We start from the raw sequence: 21302 nt of genomic DNA, 5'->3' as shown, positions 1-21302 counted from the left end.
CTAAAATACTACTATCACCTCAAGCCTAAGTAACTCCTACTTATCAGTACAAGGGTCACTTTCTCAAGGGAAATATTCCTTGGTTCTCCAATCTAGCTCAATTTCCTTCTCATTTGCTCATTGACTTGTGTTCCTTTTCATTATTTTTCTTTGTACATTTCCATTTGCTGTTAAAAAATAACAAAAATCTCTTGGAATTTTAACGTATGAATACTGTTTAAGTGCTCAAAATGGAAACTAAACAAAATGGCAAAACACTTTAAATAATTCCACATGGGGAAGCGGTGGTTGTTTAAGCATAACAAAACAATAGTAAATAGTTCCCAAGGGAAATAATGGTAAAAACAAATATTAAGATCACTTCTAGTTTTAACTCTATTTATCTTCATTATACATTCAAAGATGACGACAGTCATCAGTCACATAAAGCTATAAATGTAGGGAAGAAAATCAATCTTTTACCTCCTATCCCTTCAGCACTGCAGCCACTGCTGGCAGAGCCTGTTGCTTTTGAGGTTTTGCCAATTGGACCTTAAGTTAACTTAAAAATTTTGTCCAATAGGAGTGCTGCTTCCAGAACAGTCCTGATTACTGCAGTTATTTGTCCTCTGCTCAAGGTCACCTTCCTAATTTAATGAGTTATTTTAGTGCATCTGGGAACTTCTGTTGAAATCTTTTCAATTTATTGTACCTCTATTATCAGATACATTGGGCAACCCTTCCCAACTCACTCCAAGAAACATCATGAATTGCATTTTAAATCAAGTATTTATGTGAAGTACAGTACCTGCTTCTACCTGCTTATCAAAGGTAGTTTTTCAAATTGTGCTCTGGGCCATCCTATGGATTATTCAGGGGATTTTTCTGGACTCCATTTCTTGTGCACTCCTAACCCAAAGCCCCTCAGGACAGAGAGAGCTTTGAAGACTTCTCAAGAGTTCAGGGATTGATCAGGGCACCAGCATAACAATGCCTTGCTAAGTGAGGAAAACAATAATTGCAACCATTTATTATGAATTATGTGCCAGGCACCAGAGGAATCCTTTCTTTTCCCTGTTTTATTTCATCCTCACAACAAATGTCATTATTTTGCAGAGACTTCTTATCCCCATTTTATAAATGAAGAAACTGAAATTAAGTCAGGTGTGTAAGTCTATAGAATAGTTGGTACAGCTGGAGAGGTCAAACCTGGCTAAGGTGACTCCAAAGTCCAGTCTTTACCACACTGAATGCTTCCTTCAGGGTAGAGATCATCAATTGTACCTGTCTGGCCCCTGGTAGAAGCCGGGGTTAGGTTTCCCTGAAGAGTAGTCCTAAAATATTTGAAAGGTAAATTGTTAAGTCAAACATAGAGTGAATCTAGGACAAGAAAGCAAAAAGTAAATGTAGTGGGAAGCTCATCATTCTACAGGCAATCTACCTTCAGGGAGGTGTCCCTCCCTTCTACTCCCATCTTTGATAAATTCCCAAAAAACAACATCCTTTCCATTGTGTCAGCGTTTGGGTATACACTTTATTGCACTTTATATATCCATTTCCCAAACTAGACATGTTCATTGTTAATCTTTTAAATCCTCATAATCATCAGGGCATACCACACAGTAAGCATCAGCAACTATTTGATCTTCAAACCATACGTCCATAACCATTTAATAGTATGAAGAAGGTTGATATTCAGGCCCCACATGTGTCTTTTGAGGAATATAATTCCCAATAAGCTCTTGTTTTTTTTTTGTTTTGTTTGTTTTTAACAACAGAGGCTCTGATAACCGAAAGCTCTTGTTTTAAAGGTGAGAAACAGCTCGTGTTCGTTTTCAAAATCAAGATGACATTCAGACGTGTGTGTCAGGTGGTTCGATCATAACTGCTTTGCTTTTTTCATTTTTAATGAGTATGAAATTACCTTTAAAGGACAAATACCAAACCGTGTTCACCTGCTCACCACTCACTTTTTCCCTTCATTGTCTCTGTCTTTATGAAAGTAAAGGATTTATTCTAGTTCTCACCATCTGTAAGAGGCCTGGTCCACCAAACAATTTTTAATCCTGTAACCTTTGACCCTTCAGTTTTTGTTTTGTATAAAGGCTGTGTGCCGAGACTGAAGATCAACTACTATCTTCTCTTCTATCTCTATGCCTTTTTCTACTTCTTCCTCTGATAGCAATAACTTAGTTTCTGAGTCTTTGGTTACAATAACCACAAAGGATCGTCGTGACTCAAGGATATTAGCCACCACCACTTGATGTCGATAAACTTCCAAAGCACTCCGTGCACGGTCAATTACGATGGAGGAGTCAGTCTCCAGCTTAAAGGAAATTACAAATGCTTTGGGAGCCCAGTCTTTAACCAAAGGAAAAAGCATTTTTGGCACCATCTTCATTGTTATCTGTACTGGAAAAACAAAAGCTTGATAAGCAAACACAGATCACTACCTACCAGGTCAATCTCATGGGAAACTAAGGAAGCAGGGGCTAAGATTTTTGGCTATTGTCAATTTAAGTGGGATTTCTCATTGTCAAACTTTTCAAAGCATATTAAATGTTTAGCTTAAAAGCTTTGGCTCTGCAGGTTTGTAAGAATGCCTAATTGCAAGGCTTCATACATATTCTGGAGCAAACAATGTCTTATGAATAATCAGCCTTACTCTGCCATCTTCATCACCATTAGTAGAACCCTAAAGAACAGCATCACACTTTCTCTAACGTTCCCCTTTATTTTTTAAACCAAACCCTCAAATAAATAAATGCAAATAATCTATTCATGCAAAAGTTACTTTGGCAGAAGCTCAAAGTCGGATTTTTAAACTTCTTAGCTTAAAATATTTCTTGCACTGGTAGAATGCCTATTTGATTCCATTAAACAATTGTCACTTGTAACACATCTTAGCACTGGGGAAACAGAACTTATTTTCTTTATTTTCACTTGACCAAAACTCCTACTATACCATTCTCAATCCCTTTGAAAGGGAATGTTGAGCGTACTTTCAAGATAGAACTGAAAAATACAGGATAAACTAATGCTCTCTGAATTTAAATAGTGTGAAACAACTAATCATCAGGATTTCCCCTCAAAAAACTAGAAAGTGTGATAGGGACCATATATCCATTCCGCACTTAATTTTTCCCCTTAGCATTTATCACTACCTAACATAATACACATTTGACTTATTTACTGCCTCCTCTGTAGAGTATAAGCTACACCAGACACAGTATGTTTCTTTTCACTGCTTTATCTTCCAGGTCCTGCAATAGTGCCTGACATATAGTAGGTACTCAGTAAATAAATATTTGTTGAAGAAAATGAACAATCCTACAAAGTCAGCAAGTGCCCCCCAAGTAGAGTCCCTCCTATTTAAATTCTATTTGTATTATGTAATAAATGACTAAGAATTGCTTCAGGTTCCGAGAAGTCAGATCATCTCAACGTGTCAACCACACTACTTCCCACCCCATACCTCTTCCTTAAACTACAGCAATAAGCCCCATTTTAATCAACCCTCACTTGCCTCTCCCTCTGCCTGTCTAATTCACCTTTTATACTGATATCAGAATGTTCTCAAACAAAAACTCTATCTCATTCTCCTACTTATGTTTCCCTTGGCTCCACAGGACCAAGTCCAAGCACCTTAAGAAAGAATAGAAAGTTTTCTACGAAGTAAGCTGTTTCTTCAGTCTGCCCTCCACTCCCACCTCTCCCTGCTCTCCAGACTTACCAAACAACTTCAGTTCACAGTCATTGCCCATTTCCCAACCCCCGGGGTGTACTCCATCTGGAGTGACTTTCCCCACTTTATCAGGTATACCCTCTGCTCATCTTTAAAACTCAGTTCACGTCATCTCCAGAAAGCCTTCCTTGACTTCCCCAAGATTCACTCACCCCATGCTGACTTTACTTTGTACATACCTCTACTAGGACATTTATCACTCTGTATTGTAATTATGTCTGTGTCCAGCTCCCTCACTAGATTGTGAGGTCCTTGGGGAAGGGCGGTGTCTTATTCATCTCTGTAGCCCCAGTGCCTAGCACATATGAAATGCAGAAAGGCCATCTCCAGACCAAGAGGGAATTAACCCAAGGTTGGTTATAGGGGATCAGATCTCTGGAAGAGAAGCGCCCATCACCTGCAGTGGGCCCCCAGATGACTGGATCTTGTGTTCAGGCATTTCAGAGACAGGAATATAGAAATCTGACACGGCCGCAGCCAGGTAAAACATCGCAGAAGGGCCTGTGAAAAGAAGCAGAGTGTAATAAATCGGAGAGGGGTATGGAATCAGCTCCTTTTCAACTCAGATTCCCCGGCTATGAGACCCAGGGGTAATGAGGCTGTAAAGGGGTAAGTGTCTGGGGAGAAAGGCTCTGCCTCCGGATAAACGATGGACGCCTAGGGCACGCACCTAGCGGATTGAGCGCCTGGGCCGCAGCCTGCAGCAGATGCAAATAGTCCGTCAAAGTGGTGAACTCGACCGCCAGGAAGGTGCCGGCAGCCGCAGCTTCCTGGTACCTCTGCAGAGCCGCAGCGAAGCCAGGGAGTGCGTTCTCCTCGACCTCCAGGCTCAGTAAGCCGGAAGGGGATCGGCTGGAGGGCCGCAGAGCCGACAGCCAGGTCTGGGGAGGGAAGCGGTGGGCAAAGGGGAAAGCGGAGCGAGCACGGTACAGGAACAGGACACCGTAGCCCGCAGCCAGGAAGGCCTCCGCCGAGGTTGCACCGCGCCGCCCGCTGCTGAAGTTGTCCAGGAAGCGCACTGGCCGGGCTTCCAGTGGGACCTTGGTGCCGCCGGAGGTGACCAACACCACCCGTCTGCCCTGCGCACCCAGCCCGGCGGCGAAGCGAGCCATAACCTCGGCCCAGCGCGCAACACCGGCGGGCTGGGGGAACTCAGCACCCAGGGCCGCTTCCGCCATGAGTCTCGGGGCTCCCCCGCACTTGCGCACACTGCGGGGCCGCCGGCGCCACGCCCCCTGCCCCACGTGGCTTAGGCGCCGCCGCAATAACAGGACGGGGTTTGCTACCCTACGCCGGACGCCAGCTGCGGGTTTCCTCACGTCTGGAAATGCGTGGTGGTGCTGCCCCTTACCGCTGCTAAACTGATGCTAAACAGACACGAGTCGGCTGGGCAGGCATCTGGAAGGGTCACATCCCTCTCATACTAGTAGTTTCCTAGCCTGGGTAAAGAACAGGCCATTTGACTCTTTCCGGCCACCGTATAGATCTTCCTGCCCTTGAACTCCGCTGGAGTTATTAGATTGCCAGGCCATTTAACCTTTGAGGCTTGTGGGAAGCGAAGGTTGTTTGTAAACCCACACGCACACTCCAGGTGCTAGTCAAGCCACGCCTCCCCCACGCCCTTGAAATGCGGGGAACGAGGCTGCCCCCTGGTGGTCATGTGACACTGGCGTCCGGCGTATCCTCTCCAGGCAACCGTCCTAGAGACCGACGCCACTGGCAGCAACATGAACGTGATCTACCCACTGGCGGTGCCTAAGGGGCGCCGGCTCTGCTGTGAGGTTTGCGAAGCTCCAGCCCAGCGTGTGTGCGCGGCCTGTACAGTCACTTATTACTGGTAGGCCCCGAAATGTGGCCCTTGGGCGCCTCAACTCCCTCCCTCTCTGTTACTGGTCTGGGCCTGGGTTCCCTTAAGGCGGCTTCAAGACAGGCCCCTAAGACTTCTGTGCCGTCTGCCTCCTCTTCTACTCAGTCGTTCGTCTGCAGATGTTTTGTTGAGCACCTACTGTGTGCTATACACTGTTCTAGGTGCTGAAGTTTCTGAGGGAACTCTGCAGACCATGTCCCTCAAAGAGCTAACTCTCAAATGCGGCAGACCGATAAGTAAGCAAACAGAAAACAAGATAATTTCAGAAAGTGATAAATGTCATAAAGACAAAGGACGTGTGATGGGAGGTTGGGCAGACTGCCTTTGTGAGGGTAGACTTAATCTGAAACTAAAGTTGGAGCAGCCTGCCATGGAAATGGCTGGGCAGAGTGGCGCGGTAAGGCTCTGCGGGAGAAATGACTTGGGTGCGTTTGCGGACTAGAAAGAAGGCTCGTTTGTCTAGTGCACAGTCAAGACAGGGAGGGTCGTTCAAGATGAGATCAGTTTTCATCTATTCAGCGTAAACTTTCCTTGACCTTTGTTTCAGATTAGACCCTATTTGGGGCCTGAGATAAAACAGTTAGGTTGCTGACTTTCAGAAACCTAAGCTAGAGCAGACTAACTTTTAGTTTAAAAAATAAAGTCATTATAATACATGGTACCTGACAAGTGCTGTCACTCAGAGTGTGCTATTCCCTGGGACCTGTAAGGATGGAAGCATGGTGACTGGGGCACTATCTGGAAAGGTTCTCTGATGAAGTAACATTTGAGCTGAGTCTTGAAAGGTCAGTAGGAAATTGCTAGGTGAATGAACAATATAAGAAGGAGGGGTAGGGTACTCTGGACATCCAGGACTACCTTGGTGAAAGGTGAAAGAACAAAGTTTATTGAGAGCTGGGTAGAAAAGCTGGTGGTGTAAGGAGCAGTCACTGTTTTTCAAACTGCAGTGCAGGACCTTTAGCAGATTATGAATAAATCACAACCAGCATTTTAAGACAATAATAGAATAAAAAGTATCAGAGTAACCCTACTTGAATCATCTTTTGAAACTTTTGTTTTAGTGCTTTCTGTGCATATGTGTGTTTGTACTGGTAAAATGTATTTCATATTATGGATTTAGTAAAAAAAAAAGTTTGAAAATCTTTGTGAATAGTAGTAGTAGGAGTCTAAACCAAAAAGATCAAGGTGAGGGCCAGTTACATGAGATCAAAGTTTGGAATTTATCCTGTGGGAGGCCATCGATGGTTTTGACATGCTCTCATTTGTGTAAAGATGACAGGTAGCAGTGTTGGAAGGTAGACACTGGAGGCTGCGTAACTGATTAAGAAGTTGTTGCAATGGTCCCAGTGTAAAGTAAACATACCTCTCTCAGACTAAATTAGGTGTCCCTCCTCTGTACAGCACTCTGCATGTCTCCTCTCCTGACATTTATGACACGGATTGAAATCAGTTGTTTAATGTGTTCCTCACTAGGCTGTATGCCTCATGAGGGCAAGGATGGCATATTTTCATTGCTGTTACTTTCTTGCATTTAGAATACAGTTCAGAATTTATAACAGAAACTACAAAGTCCTGATTACCTCTGTATCTTCATTTGTCCACCACACTCGACCCCCTCTTTTCCTTGATGTAGTTACAGAGACTTTCTTTCAGTTCTAATTTGCTAAGTCCTTTGCTCTCTCAGTTTCTTTGCCCAGGCTGTTCCCTCTGCTGGGAACCTCCCCTTCAACCATGAATTTTTCTGGTTGCCTTTCATCCTTCAGTTATCAGAAATGTTACTTCTTCAAAGAAGTCTTTCTAGAAAACCCAGTCTAAATACTCCTCTCTCATTTCCTTTCTCATTTTTTTCTTCACGTTTCCTGTGCTTTTATATTTTTCTGTTTACGGGTTGAATATCTGTGTGTTTCATGACACTTAGTGCCCCCACATACCAGGCACTCAGTGATCATTTGTTGAATAAATGAACTTCTGAATGGATAATAAACCTATTAACTTGTCAGGGAACACAGAGGGAGGAGGTAGTGGGTGACAGACTGGATTGGGAACACAGAATTTGAGGGGCCTTCAGGTCACTTGGGAGATCTGGCCAGTACACAACTTTAAGTACCGACCTGGCCCTTGGGAAGATTAGACTCCTTTGTCTAGTATGAGCATCCAGATCTTCCCCTGGCCCCTTCGGAAGCAATTCCTTCTTCCTCTCAACTCATTGTACAGTTACTCTCTACCTCACAGTTGACTTATTTCTCTTCTTCATTTTATTTGTTGACAAGCACATTATCTCAATTTTATTATGCTCCATTAATACAGGACATTATGTTGACTATGTGTAGAAGAACTATCGTATGTATGCTGTCTTTTGATCTGTGTCAGGCCCATCTGTGTACTCCCCACAGTCTCCAACAAAGTGTCTTGAAATAGTTGAAACTAAATATTTGATGAATGCATGAATAAATCATCATTTCCTATGCTCTTATCTTCCATTATTTTCTTTTCTCTTCTTTCACTCCTTTTAATTCTCTTTAAAGCCTTCTCTTCTTCACCGCCCCCTCTTTTCTCCACATTTCTATATCCTTGTGTCCTGGAAATTTCAAGATTTTTCTATATAGTAAATCGGAGGTAATTTTTCTATGTCTCCAAAATGGGGGCTTTAATATACTCTTCCTCACAGGGTTGGCTGTTTTTCTGTTTGTTTGTTTGTTTTTTAATTAAAGTCTATTGGGGTAACAATTGTTAGTAAAGTTACATAGATTTCAGGTGTACAATTCTGTGTTACATCATCTGTAAATCCTATTGTGTGTTCACCACCCAGAGTCAGTTCTCCTTCCATCACCATATATTTGATCCCGCCCACAGGGTTTTCATGGTTGAATGTAAAGTATCTAGCACTGTGCCTGGGACCAAGCTGGCACTCAATATTTATATATTTTTTTCCTCATACCAAATTTGAAGCGCAGGAAGGACAGTCAGCTTTAATTTGTGAAAGTTTTTTTTTTTTTGCAAAAAAATTTTTTTCCTGATTATACATGTACTTCATGCTCACTGCAGAAAACTTAAAAATACAAAAAATAAAGAAGAAAAATAATCCATAATCCCATACCCAGAGATTAATAACCTGACATTTTGGTGAATTTCCGTGTTTTTTTTTTCTATAAATCCATTTATGTTATATATTCTGTGTAATCTCCTGCATATCTTTCCATATTGTTCCAAGGGAATAGAACATTTTCTTAAAAAGGCAATTTTATTAAAGTATACACTAAAGTATTACAGACAGATAAAAGAGGCTTCAATACTATAGGTTAGCAAATCATAGCATATAGATAAGAGTAATTTGCAATAATTTTTCCTTTCATTTAACATTATGGGATACAAATTAAAATGCCTTTGCTGGCCAGGAAGAGAAAACAAATGGTGAAGTGATTCTCAACAGAAGGAATCAGTAGGGTATGTGGTGAGCTGGAGAATGAATTCCCTGCCTAAAGACATTTAAATTCAGTTTTAAAAACTTGATAATGGCCAAACAAAACAAGTCAGCCTTACAAGCTACTGAATTGTGAGCCCTGATTGAAAACATATTTTTCACCTCCTTCTTTATGCATGGCCATGTTTTGGGTGTTAAGGGTGAGACAGATGAATAAGGGAGAGCTCACAAATATATAAATAAAATTCACTTTATTTAGAAAGGCAAGACATGCCAAATACTCTCCGTGGAACAAAAGTTCAGACAGCTAAGTAAGGTAATATTTCCATTACTCACACAATTACTCATCAAGTCCTTGTTTGTTAAACACCCCGTGGAGCTCCACTATTTCCATATCCTGACTTTTAAGTGCTTTTATTGATTTGTTTACAATAATTGTCTATAAAAAAAAACCCTTAAAATGCTTTATGTGATTTCTATGAAAGCAATCCCAGTTTATAAAGATATACTTTATTTCATTTCTGTTGTCCCAGAGGCAAGAAAGGAGAGAGGATGCTATGTTTTATTGTCTGACTGCTTTTGTGCTAGAACAGCAGAGTTGAGTGGTTGCAATAGAGACCATATAGTTCTCAAAGCCTAAAATACTTACTGTCCGGCCCTTTACAGAAAACTTTGCTGACCCCTGCCCTAGATTATTGTTACCTATTTGGGAATATGTGTAAATGGAACCAAACAGTTAACTTTTTCACATTTAAGTAAAAATGTGTAACAGTCAATAGAAATGCAAAAACCCATGATTGTATGTATCTCACAGTCTTAATAATGCATGAAGCAGTTATATGTCAATTATACCTCAATTTGAAAAAAAGGTGAACGTGGGGGAAAAAAACCCAAAAACATGAAGCAATTATTTATTTCTCCCTTCAATTCTGATGGGCGAAGTATAATAAATAATTCAATCATAATAGTTGGTCACATCAGTATCCCACTTTCAATAATGACTAGAACAACTAGACAGAAGATCAGCAAGGAAATATAAGACTTGAACAACACTGTAAAGTAACAAGACCTAACAGATATCTATAGAACACCATCCAACAACAGCAGAATATACATTCTTCTCAAGTTCATAGGAAACATTCTCCAGGATAGACCATATTTAGAGCATAAAAACAAGTCTCAATTTTATAAGGATTGAAATTATACAAAATATGTTCTCCAACCTCAGTGGAATGAAATTAGTAATTGAAAACAGAAGGAAATTTGGGAAATTTACAAATGTGTGGCAATAACAACAAACTGTTAAACAACCAATGGGTTAAAAAAGAAATCACAAGAGAAATTAGAAAATGCTTTGAGATGAAATGAGAAGGAAAACACAACATACTAAAACTTATGGGATGCAGTTAAAGCAGTACTCAGAGGGACATTCAAAGCTATAATCATATACATTAAAAAGGAAGGAATGCTTCAAATCAATAACCTAGCCTTCCATTTTAAGAAACTAGAAAGAGAAGAGCGAACTCAACCCAAAGCTAGCAGAAGGAGGGAAATAGTAAAGATTAGAGCAGAAATAAATGAAATAAAGAATAGGAAAACAATGGAGTCAGCAAACCCAAAAGTTGGTTCTTTAAAAACTCAAAAAAAATTGACAAACCTTTAGGTAGACTGACCAAGAAAAGAAAAGAAGACTCAAATTACTAAAATCAGAAATGAAAGTGGGGAGATTGCTACCAACTTTGCAGAAACAAGAAGTTATAGGGCCGGCCAGGTGGCTCAGACAGTTGGAGCTCCGTGCTCCTAACTCCGAAGGCTGCTGGTTTGATTCCCACATGGGCCAGTGGGCTCTCAATCACAAGGTTGCCAGTTCAACTCCTCGAGTCCTCAAGGGATGGTGGGCTCCATCCCCTGCAACTAAGATTGAACACGGCACCTTGAGCTGAGCTGCCACTGAGCTCCCGAATGGCTCAGTTGGTTGGAGCGCGTCCTCTCAACCACAAGGTTGCTGGTTCGACTCCCACAATGGATGGTGGGCTGCACCCCCTGCAACTAGCAACAGCAACTGGTCCTGGAGCTGAGCTGCACCCTCCACAACTAAGATTGAAAGGACAACAACTTGACTTGGAAAAAGTCCTGGAAGTACACGCTGTTCCCTAATAAAGTCCCTTCCCCAATAAAATCTTAAAAAAAAAAAAAAGTTATAAAAGAATACAATGTACAACTGTATGCCAACACATTAGATTACCTAGATGAAATATATTCCTAAAAAAGACACAAACTACTAAAACTGATTCAAGAAGAAATAGAATATCTGAATAGATCTATAATAAGTAAAGAGATTTAGCTAGTAACAAAAAACTTCCCACAAAGCAGAGTCCAGGAGTAGATGACTTCGCTGGTGAATTTTATCAAATGTTTAAAGACAAACTCTTCCAAAAAATTAGAGGAGGAAGGAATAAATCCCAATTCATTTTATGAGACCAGCACTACTCTGATACAAAAACAGACAGACATCAAAGAAAAGAAAACTATAGACCGATACCTCTTGTGAATAATGATGCAAAAATACTGAATAAAATACTAGCAAACCAAATGCAGCAGCATATGAAAAGGATTATACATCATGACAAACAGGGATTTCTCTCAGGAAACAAGGTTGGTTCAACATACAAATATCAATCAGTATAAGACACCATTCTGAATAAAATAAAGGACAAAAATCCCCATGATCACCTCATTAGATGCAGAAAAAGCATTTGACAAAGTCCAACACATTTTATGACAAAAACGCATAACAAACTAGGAATGGAAAGGAACTTCTGTGACTTGGTAAAGAGCATCTGTGAAAAATCCATAGAGAAACACATAGTTAACATCATACTTAATGGTCAAAGACTAAAAGCTTTACCCTCTAAATTCAAGAATGAGACAAGAATTTGCTTTCACCACTTTTGTTCAACATTGTACTAGAGGTTCTATTTGGGGCATTTATACAAGACAATAAAATAAAAGGCAACCAACCTGGAAAAGAAGGAGTAAAAGTACCTCTATTTGCAGATGACATGGTCTTATATAGCAAAAACTCGAAAGAATCCCCCACTACACACCCACACACAAAACTATTGGAGCTAATAAATGAATACAGCAAGGTTATAGGATACAAGATTGATATGCAAAAAAAAAGTTGTATTTCTGAATGCTAGCAATGAATAATCTGAAAATGAAATTAAGAAAAACATTCCATTTACAAGAGCATAAAATAAATAAATAAATAAAAGGAATAAATTTAACCAAAGTAGTACAAGACTTATACACTGGAAACTGCAAAGTATGGTTGAAAGAAATTAAAGAAGACTTAAATAAATGGAAAGGTATTCCCTATGCATAGATTGGAAGCCTTAATATTATTAAATTGCAACACTCCCCAAACTGATCTATAGATTCAGTGCAATCTCTATCAGAATTCCAACCGCCCCTTTTGCAGGAATGAATATACTGATTCTAAAATTCATACAAAAATGCAAGAGACCCAGAATACCCAACACAATCTTGATCAAAATTTTCTACAGCGCTATGGTAATGAAGACAGTATGGTACTGGCTTAAGGATAGAGATGAAGATTGGTGGAATAGAATTGAAAGTCCAGAAATAAGTACATACATCTATGGTCAATTGATTTTCAACAGGGTTGCCAAGACCATTCATTTGGGAAAAGAAGAGCCCCTTCCAAATGGTGCTGGCATAACTGGGTACCTACATATAAAAGAATGAATTTGGACCCTTACCTTATATCATATACAAGAAAGACCTGAAGGTAAGAGCTAAAAATATAAAATTTTTAGAAGGAATTATAGTTGTAAATCTGTGTGATCTTGGACTAGGCAGCAGTTCTTAGATACAACACCAACAGCACTGGGAACCAAAGAAAGGTTGGACCCCATCAAAATTTAAAACTTTTCGTGCATCAGAAAACACTAAGAAGGAAAGGAAAAGACAGCCCACAGAATGAGAGAAAATATTTGCAAATCATAATGACCTAGAATCCACAATATGTAAAGAACTCTTAAAACTCAACAATAAGAAGACAGAGACCCTGTTTAAAAATGGGCAAAGGATTTGAGTAAACATTTCTTCAAAGAAGATACACAAATGGCTAGTAAGCACCTGAAAAGATGCTCAACATTATTAGTCATTAGGAAAACAGAAAATAAAACCACAATGAGATACCACTGCATATATACAAGAATGGCTATAATAAAAAAGACAGAAAATAGCAAGTGTTGGTGAGGATGTAGAGAAAATGGAGCCCTCATACACTGCTGGTGGGAATGTAAAATGGTACAACTTCTATGGAAAACAGTTTGGCAGTCCTGAAAAAATTGAAAATAGAGTTACTATATAACCCAGCAATTCCATTCTTAGGTATATACCCAAGAGAATTGAAAACAATTTTTTCACACGAAAGCTTAAACACAAATGTTCATAGCAGCATTATTCATAATAGCCAAAGAGTGGAAACAAGCCAATGTTCAACTGATAAGTGGATAAACAAAAAGTGATATATCCATACAGTGAAATAATGATTCAGTCATAAAGAGGAACAACATATTGATACATGTTACAACATGGATGAACCTTGAAAGCATGCTAAAGTGATAGAAGCTAGAGACAAAAGGCCACATATAGTCTCTTTCCATTTATATGCAATGTCCAGAATAGGCAAATACATGGAGAAAGTAGATTGGTGGTTCTGGGTATCCGTGGGTGGAGGGAAGAATGACAGTGACTGCTCGAGTAAATGGAGTTGCTTCTTTGGGTGATGAAAATGTCCTGGAATTAGATAGGGTAATGGTTATACAACCTTGTGAATATATATTTTAAAACATTGAATTGTACATTTTTAAATGGTGAATTTTATTGTATGTGTGTTATATATCAATTAAAAATGTATTTTTTTAAAAAACCCACCATCATTGGAGAAAGGGTTAAACTTGGGTGGTAAATGTGGGAGTCATTCATAAAGGCAATTATTTAAGGAATGAGAGTGAATACTTTGTAGGAGTGCTGCCCAGTAGAATTTTCCTGCAGTGAGGCAAACTGGTCTCCATCTGTGCTGTCTAGCTGAGTGTTTAAAAATACTAAATATGCATGTCAAACAGTCAAAAGCTGCCACAGTGCTCTCCCTGGAGAGCTAAAAGACAAGTGGCTTTGGAGTACAGGCTTAGAGTAACCACTCCATCTCCTCACACCTATGCTTCTTTACCTTTAAAATGGTAATGACAGATTTTGTTTGGTTTTCCAAAAAGTTAGTAAGTGACATGCAAGACCATCTCCTGCACCACTGGACTGTATGTTCTATGTGAACGGCACCCCGCAGCACAGGACAGAAGACAAACGCAGGTGTTGCTCTCCAGAGCCAAGCAACATGGTGGCACCAATTATGGGCAAGTGTCTCTAGAGCCTCATCAAACGTAAATTCCTTTCCCTTCCCCAAGAAAAAGACCCTCAAATTCTTCAGCTTCAGAGTTCAGATATTTTGCAAATGACCTTAGAACAATGCAGAGTTAAAGCTGTCTTTGTTGTTATTAATTAAGCACAAATTCGCACAGCATCACCGTGTGACTTGGGAATGTGTATCTGTGCCTGCAGAAAGGACGTACTCCACCACCCTTCCCCACTCCAACATAGTTGATCCACCATTAAATAACCACAGGAAAGAAAAGAGATTTGTGTCAGAAATGGCTTTGGGCTCCCTGCCTGGTTTGTGTTGGGCTTACTTTTCTAGTTTCTAGAGCCAGGCCAGGAGTAGGGCCAATGCCGTGTTTCCCCGAAAAGAAGACCTAGTCGGACCATCAGCTCTAATGCGTCTTTTGGGGCAAAAATTAATATAAGACCCGGTCTTACTTTAATATAATATAAGGCTGGGTCTTATTATACACAGTATATATATATATATATATATATATATATATATATATATATATAAAATATTATATTATGTAAGACCCAGTTTTATTTTAATATAAGACTAGGTCTTATATAATATAATGTAATATAAGACCGGGTCTTATATTAATTTTTGCTCCAAAAGATATTTTAGAGCTGATGGTCCGGCCAAGTCTTATTTTTGGGGAAACACGGTGGAATCTTGGGCTACGTCAGAATGAAAGATAATCAAGTCCGTGTTTTTCTCATCAGTAGTGTGGTTCATCAAAGAGCTGACTGGGGCAGCATCCACGAGAAGATCTGTCAGCTCCTGATCCCGCTGCGTACTTCCATGCCCTTCTACAATTCAGAGGAAGAGCGGCAGCATGGCCTCCAGCAGCTGCAGCAGCGGCAGGTGGGGCCTAATGGGACAGTTACAGGGTTAACTCACGGGTGCAGTGACATTACCCAGGAGAAAGGGTGTACTGGGTCGAGATCACTAACCTGTAACCTCTGTGAGGGCAGAGATTCGGTTTTGTATCTTTATGTCCTCAATACCATTCAGTTCGTTGTTCTCCATTTATTAACTGACCTGCTGTATTCGTTTTCTTCGGCTGCCATAACAAAATACCTTAGACTGAGTGGCTTAAACAACAGAAATGTGTTTTCTCATATTCTGAAGGTCAGAAGTCCAAGATTAACGATAAGTGTCCTCAGGTTTGGTTTCTTCTGAGGCTTATCTCATTGGTTTACAGATGGCTGCCTTCTTGCTGTGTCCTCGCCTGGTCTTTCCTCTGTGTGCACACATCCCTGGTATCTCTTTGTTATGTCCAAATCTCTCCTTATAAGGATGCCAGTGAGATTGCATTAGGGACCATCCTAATGGCATTTTAACTTAATCACTTACTTAAAGGCTCTATCTCAAAACTCAGTCACATTCTGAGGTACTAGAGGTTAGGACTTTAACATATGAATTTTGGAGGTGACAAAATTCAGCCATAGCACCCCTACGTGTCAAGTACTGTGATAAGAGCCTAGGCATATGGTAGGAGGTGAAAAATGTTGTATGAATATACTAGTGAGTAAATAAAAGAGATTAAGAAAACTGTTATCATGGCATTGATAGCATCATCTCAATTATTCTAACCAGATAGCGCTTTATGAGCCATAAATCTGAAAACACCAGATTCATCCATTTTAGTGTTGTGACACTTTGAGAGTGGCTCTAGAACAATGCAGAGTTGCTTCTAATATTAGCTAAGCAGCCTAACTCCAGAAGGAAAAATAAGATGTGTATCTCAGAATTAACTCAAATACAAAGGCAGAAAGTTTTAGATTGTATTGAGGTATGACAGCTTTACTAAACTAAAATGTTATTATAAATATAAGAATAATATTCATGTAGTAATTTTATATTGAGCTCTTATTTATGCCAAACACTGAACTGAGGTGAAAAGACACTTTGTTCCTATAGGCCTTGAGGAACTCACAGTCCAGGTTTGCCTTTTATGTCACCTGTTTCGGGTCTTATGTCCACCTCAATACAGGTGGGCTCACCTTGTGCCCTCAACCAGTTCCTTAGATGTGAGCCCTGTCTCCAGGTGTACCTGTATCCACCATTGTCTTTTACCCTTAGGCTGTCTCAGAGGGACTAGTTTTTTTTTTTCTTCCACAGAAGCATTTGATTGAATTCTGCTACACTGTAGCCCAGAAATATCTCTTTGAAGGGAAACATGAAGATGCTGTCCCAGCAGCTTTGCATTCTCTTCGCTTCCGCAAAAACGTGCACGGCCTGAGTTCAGTAGAGCTTGTGCCTGCCTACCTGCTGTTGGCTGAGGCTAGTCTTGGTAAGTGGGACTGACTGCAGATGCCCTGGAGCCCTTCAGAAGTGCTGTGCTGCATCATACAGTGGCCAAAGAGTCCAGCCTTGGCAGTGGGGCCAAGACACCTTCTGTGGAAGAGCAGGGTTGCTGTAAAGTTCGGCACAAGATGGGGAAGGAGAGGCCGTGGACTTCTGGCACAACTGACAGAAATCCCCTGTAACTGGCCTAAGCCAAAGGAGGAAATTTGTTAAGATACTAGAGTGTCCTGAAGGAACTGAGGCTTCATGAGGTACTAGAGTCAGAATGCTGTAACAAACCAGGCGGGTGCTCTCAGTTTCTCTCCCTTGGGCCTTGTCTTTTGTCTCTGCTTCTCTCTCCATATATGCTTTATATGCCATCATTGCAGACCAGATTTTTCTACCCTATGCTTACTGCAGAGGACAACTATCCCAAAATGTCAGGTGTCGCTGAGTTTACATTGAATTTACATGTCCTCCAGGTTCAAGGTAGGTAATAGAAACTAACTAACATCTGATTTCTTATTTTAAATTTGTGGAAAAGAGAATTGTGTTGACTCAGCTTGAGGTTGGTATCTACCTTTATTTACCTTTGTGTCAGGGTCACGTCCTTCAAACAGGAGTATAGGAACCTGCCCCTATAGGTGGGGGAGACAGTTAGGAGAGTGGGGAGCTCAGGCTTGGCAGACACCGCACATGGTGGTTGGAACAAGAGGAGAATTAGCATTTTTGAGGGAAATTAGCATTTTTGAGCATTTACAGTGTTTGAGGTACATGGTTTTAGGTACTATGTTATACATATTAATAGCCACTATTTAAAAACAAAACGAAAACCACGGCACCCTCCACAACTAAGATTGAAAGGACAACAACTTGACTTGGAAAAAAGGCCTGGAAGTACACACTGTTCCCCAATAAAATCCTGTTCCCCTTCCCCAATAAAATCTTTAAAAACAAAAACAAAAAACAAACAAACAAACAAAAACAAACACTGAAAAAATAAAACTGTCGGAAATACCACACAAATAACTTTTTTCCCTGAGCTATCTGAGAGTAAGTTGTTTATCTGATGCCCTATGCCTTGAATATTTCAGTGTGTATTTTCCACAAAGACGTTCTCCTTTCTAATCACAAAATACAACCATCATCTACTATTATCTACTAAGCAGCCTGCATTCAAGTTTCTCGAATTGTCCCAACAGCATCTTTATAGCAAAAGGATATAGTTCAGAATCATGCTTTTCATTGTAACGTGTCTTTAGTCTCCTTCATTTTGGAATAGTTTCTCAATCTTCCCTTGGCTTCTATGACTTTGATACTTTTAAATATTAAAGTCCAATTATTTTATAAAATGTCCCCCAATTTGGGTTTCTCTGATGTTTCCTCCTGACTGGATTCAGATGATGTATCTTTGAAGGAATATCACAGAAATGATGCTGTGTTCTTCTCATCCCATCCTGTAAGTTGGCACGTTTTCAATTTATTTCATTACTGATGATGCTTATTTAAGTTACTTTATTAAGATGGTATCTGCCAGGCTTCTTCTCTGTAAAGTTAATCTGTCCCCTCTTTGCAATTAGTAAGTAACTTATGAGGAGGCATTTTGAAACTCTGTAGGTATCCCATTCTTCATCACACTTTCAATGTATTCATTTATTTATTTAGATCAGTATAGACTCTGTTTCCTGTTTTATTCAGTGGGTTATACTTTGGTACTATCATTAATTTGATTCTCAAACTGTCCCTGATTTGGCAAGTGGCAGCCCATTCAAGCTTCTGTGGTTTCTGTGTCTCCTTGATGTATCCCCTTTGTTCTTTGATCACTTTCCTGCTTTCTGGAACATACCTTCAAGGAGCCTTGATTTCCTTTAGTGGAAAATGGAAATCAGAAGCCAAGAGTTATGCACTAGCCGTATGCATTGCTACTGGGGTATGGCTGCTCCCAGGCCTTCGATGGACAGAGTTAGGGAATATATATCAATGTAATAATGTGTGTATACCTACACACACTACATTCATTTAAATTTATGTCTATGTATCTCTATCTATGTATCTCTATGTCTCTATGTATATGACCCTGGAACCACACCAGTACACCAAGTCCAGTCCAACACCACCACAGGGTTCAATCTAATTTTCTCCTATTCCGTATTTGTAGTTCCCTTCTCTGACAGTAAGAATACTAGCCTCCTTTTTCATGAATATATTTACATATTTAATCAGTTCCTCTCTATGAACCAATCTCCCATTTCAACCCTATCCGTTCCCCTTGCAGATGCTCTCCTGTCCCTCTGTGGGCTCTATCCCTCATCCCAGCCCACCTCTTCTTCACTCCTCACTGGTTTGGGGTCTGACTCCTCATAGCAGGCCACCTAACTGCAAGAATGCCCTCCTCAGTTGGTTAGAGCACGTGCTCTTGGCAGCAGGGTTGCCGGTTCAATTCCCGCATGGGATGGTGGGCTGCGCCCCCTGCAACTAAAGATTAAAAATGGCGACTGGACTTGGAGCTGAGCTGCGCCCTCCACAACTAGATTGAAGGACAACGACTTGGAGCTGATGGGTCCTGGAGAGACACACTGTTCCCCAATTTAAAAAAAAAAAAAAAAAAAGAATGCCCTCACCCCGCTCAGGTCTGACTCCCTATTCTAGGTTGTCCCTCCTCCAAAACTATTGGGAAGAGCACTGGACAAGGAAATACAAGCAAGGTTCTGTTTATTTCTGACACTGACTAGCTGTGGGGTTTTAGAAGAGTCACCCTGGCCTAATCCCATCATCTCTCATTGGGACTATTGCCTGCCACCTGGTCTCTGCACATCTCTGGCCTCCACACAAAATGTGATCAAGTCACTCCACTAAATAAAGACCAAATTCCTAAAGCAACTAATGAGGCTGGCCCTGCTTGGTCCAGCTTTTATGAATTCTCTCACTTCATCTTGCATTCTTTTCTCCTTCCCTTTTAGTTGCACTTGCCTGCTCTGATTCTTCAGAAGCACTATGACGCTTCTTTGCTCTGGAAGGCTCTTCTCTAGCCACTCTCCCTACTACCTTTTTCCTCCCCTTCACCTAGTTAACTCCTATTCATTCTTCAGGTCTCAGCTCAAGAGTTACCACCCCGCTGTCTAGAAGCCTTTCCCAAACTCCCAGACTGAGTCAGGTCTTTCTTTATGTACCCACTTAGAAACTGCTTCCTTTTTTCTGGGTACTTACTTCAATAATAAGTATACGTACATCGATGATCTCGTTTAATTAAAGTCTCTCTCTTCCACTAAACCCTAAGTTCAGGGAGAACTGGATCTGTATCTATTCTTATCTGTCATGGTGTCTTCACACCCAGAACAGTACTTAGTGCAGAGAAGGTTCCCGAAAGCCCCCCTCACAGTACCTGACTCCTCGGGGGCACTCTATGAGCATGTGCTGAATCTGAGTCCGCTTCATGGGATTGTTTTGAGGATTAAATGAGTTTGTGTGTAATGAACATGAGAGTGCTTTCCAAGCTGGAAAGTTCTGTCTGGATGGAGGGTCTCTGTAACGCCCACAGTCATTGATTCGAAGCCTTGCCAACCCCTGTGGATGTCTAAATAAACCACAGTCCTTGTGCATGTGCTTCTTTTTCCCATCTTACCGATTCCTCGCGATGAGATTGAGAAAATAACAGGTATTCAGCCTTTTTTTAAAAAAACTTTGGAATTTTAATGAACTAGAAATGATATTTTCAATAACACTTCAAAGAGGAACCACCTTACTCATCTTCCTCCACTGTTGCCAAAGTTTTGGAACCAAGAGAACCTTGGTTCCGATTCCAACTCTTTCTTTGCCGATTGGGTGATCCCAGTCATCAAGCTCTTTCTTCCCTTAGGGCTCTCACACGTACTGTTCCTTCTGCCTGGCATTCTCTGGTCTCCTTCATACATGGCTAGCTTCTGTCAGGTATCTGCTTAAATGTCATCTTCTCATCTAATCAGAGTGGGTTCCTCCCTGCTCTTTTTTGATCACTGTGTCCTGTTCATTTCCTTCATAGCGTTTTAATTTTTGTTTGTTTATTGTGTACCTTCTTCACTTGGTTATAAGCTCCTTGAGGTCAGAGGTCATGTCAGTTTTATTCACCAACAGGTACTCAGTAAACTAGGTGAATCTGTGGTTGAATCAATGAATGAAGTTTCCTCCTCTGTAAATTCCTCCTTAGATATTTATTTCATAGCGTTGTTGGCAGACTGAAATCACAGATGCACACGGCCTGGCATAGTGTATGGCAAAGAACGGGCCCTCAGGAAATGCCTACTTCCTTTCCTTCCCCTGGGCGCCCCGTAGCCACACCTTTCAATCGTCTGTGATGGCTTTATTCTGTGCTCCTTTACTTTCATCTCCAAGTCCTGCACAATCTTCCCCCCCATTATGTCTTAGATTTGCCACTAACCCAGGGTCAGCCTGCTGTCTCGCCCTTCAGACAAGTTCCGCTGCTCCTTAATGGACTGTCCTTTCTCTGTCGAGTCCACATCCTATTAAAATCACTCTCTAGGATAATCTC

General features: G+C 40.7%; 3 protein-coding genes across 9 annotated transcripts in view; 1 reads left to right on the top strand and 2 right to left on the bottom strand.

Moving 5' to 3' along the window:
- The window catches only part of CCDC30 (coiled-coil domain containing 30), a 95710-nt gene extending 91671 nt beyond the window's left edge, over positions 1-4039 (bottom strand). The window contains exon 1 of the mRNA XM_088791071.1: positions 3904-4039. The gene's annotated coding sequence lies outside the window, so the exon portion shown is untranslated. The remainder of the gene's footprint in view (positions 1-3903) is intronic.
- PPCS (phosphopantothenoylcysteine synthetase) lies at positions 1483-5188 on the bottom strand. 4 transcript variants are annotated; one of them, XM_019751148.3, is made up of 3 exons: positions 4395-5188; positions 4122-4225; positions 1483-2386 (listed from the first exon to the last, which is right to left on the bottom strand). In XM_019751148.3, the coding sequence occupies exons 1-3, from the start codon at positions 4900-4902 to the stop codon at positions 2063-2065; spliced, it is 936 nt and encodes a 311-aa protein (XP_019606707.1). In that variant the 5' UTR covers positions 4903-5188; the 3' UTR covers positions 1483-2062. The 4 variants fall into 4 exon arrangements, with proteins under 4 accessions (XP_019606707.1, XP_019606709.1, XP_074190639.1 ...); XM_019751150.3 differs by having other exon boundaries at positions 1483-2391; positions 4395-4412; XM_074334538.2 differs by lacking the exons at positions 4122-4225; positions 4395-5188 and adding an exon at positions 3904-4042.
- Positions 5189-5262: 74 nt separating this feature from the next.
- Positions 5263-21302, top strand: part of ZMYND12 (zinc finger MYND-type containing 12) — a 32653-nt gene continuing 16613 nt past the window's right edge. Inside the window, exons 1-4 of one of the 4 annotated variants that reach the window (XM_074334537.2) lie at positions 5295-5561; positions 12699-12826; positions 15211-15352; positions 16613-16784. In XM_074334537.2, coding sequence (XP_074190638.1) covers positions 15290-15352; positions 16613-16784 — 235 coding nt within the window. In that variant the 5' untranslated portion in view covers positions 5295-5561; positions 12699-12826; positions 15211-15289. Of the gene's footprint in view, positions 5562-12698; positions 12827-15210; positions 15353-16612; positions 16785-21302 lie in introns of all 4 variants that reach the window. The other 3 variants (XM_019751154.3, XM_074334536.2, XM_019751153.3) reach the window with 3 other exon arrangements.

Source organism: Rhinolophus sinicus, chromosome 14 (genome assembly GCF_057876585.1).
Source record: "Rhinolophus sinicus isolate RSI-liver-muscle chromosome 14, RSI-T2T, whole genome shotgun sequence".
Classification (NCBI taxonomy): Eukaryota; Metazoa; Chordata; class Mammalia; order Chiroptera; family Rhinolophidae; genus Rhinolophus; species Rhinolophus sinicus.
The sequence above is the reverse complement of the archived record's forward strand: the minus strand, read 5'-3'. Positions and strand labels throughout refer to the sequence as shown.

Bases quoted from the DNA above. Each gene is read 5' to 3' on its own strand.
- PPCS (XM_019751148.3), bottom strand. From the start codon at position 4,902: ATGGCGGAAGCGGCCCTGGGTGCTGAGTTCCCCCAGCCCGCCGGTGTT. The intron at 4,226-4,394 runs GTGCGTGCCCTA...TTCTTTTCACAG, and splicing joins CCAGGCGCTCAATCCGCTAG to GCCCTTCTGCGATGTTTTAC. The intron at 2,387-4,121 runs GTGATGGGCGCT...TTTCCAGTACAG, and splicing joins CATCTGGGGGCCCACTGCAG to ATAACAATGAAGATGGTGCC.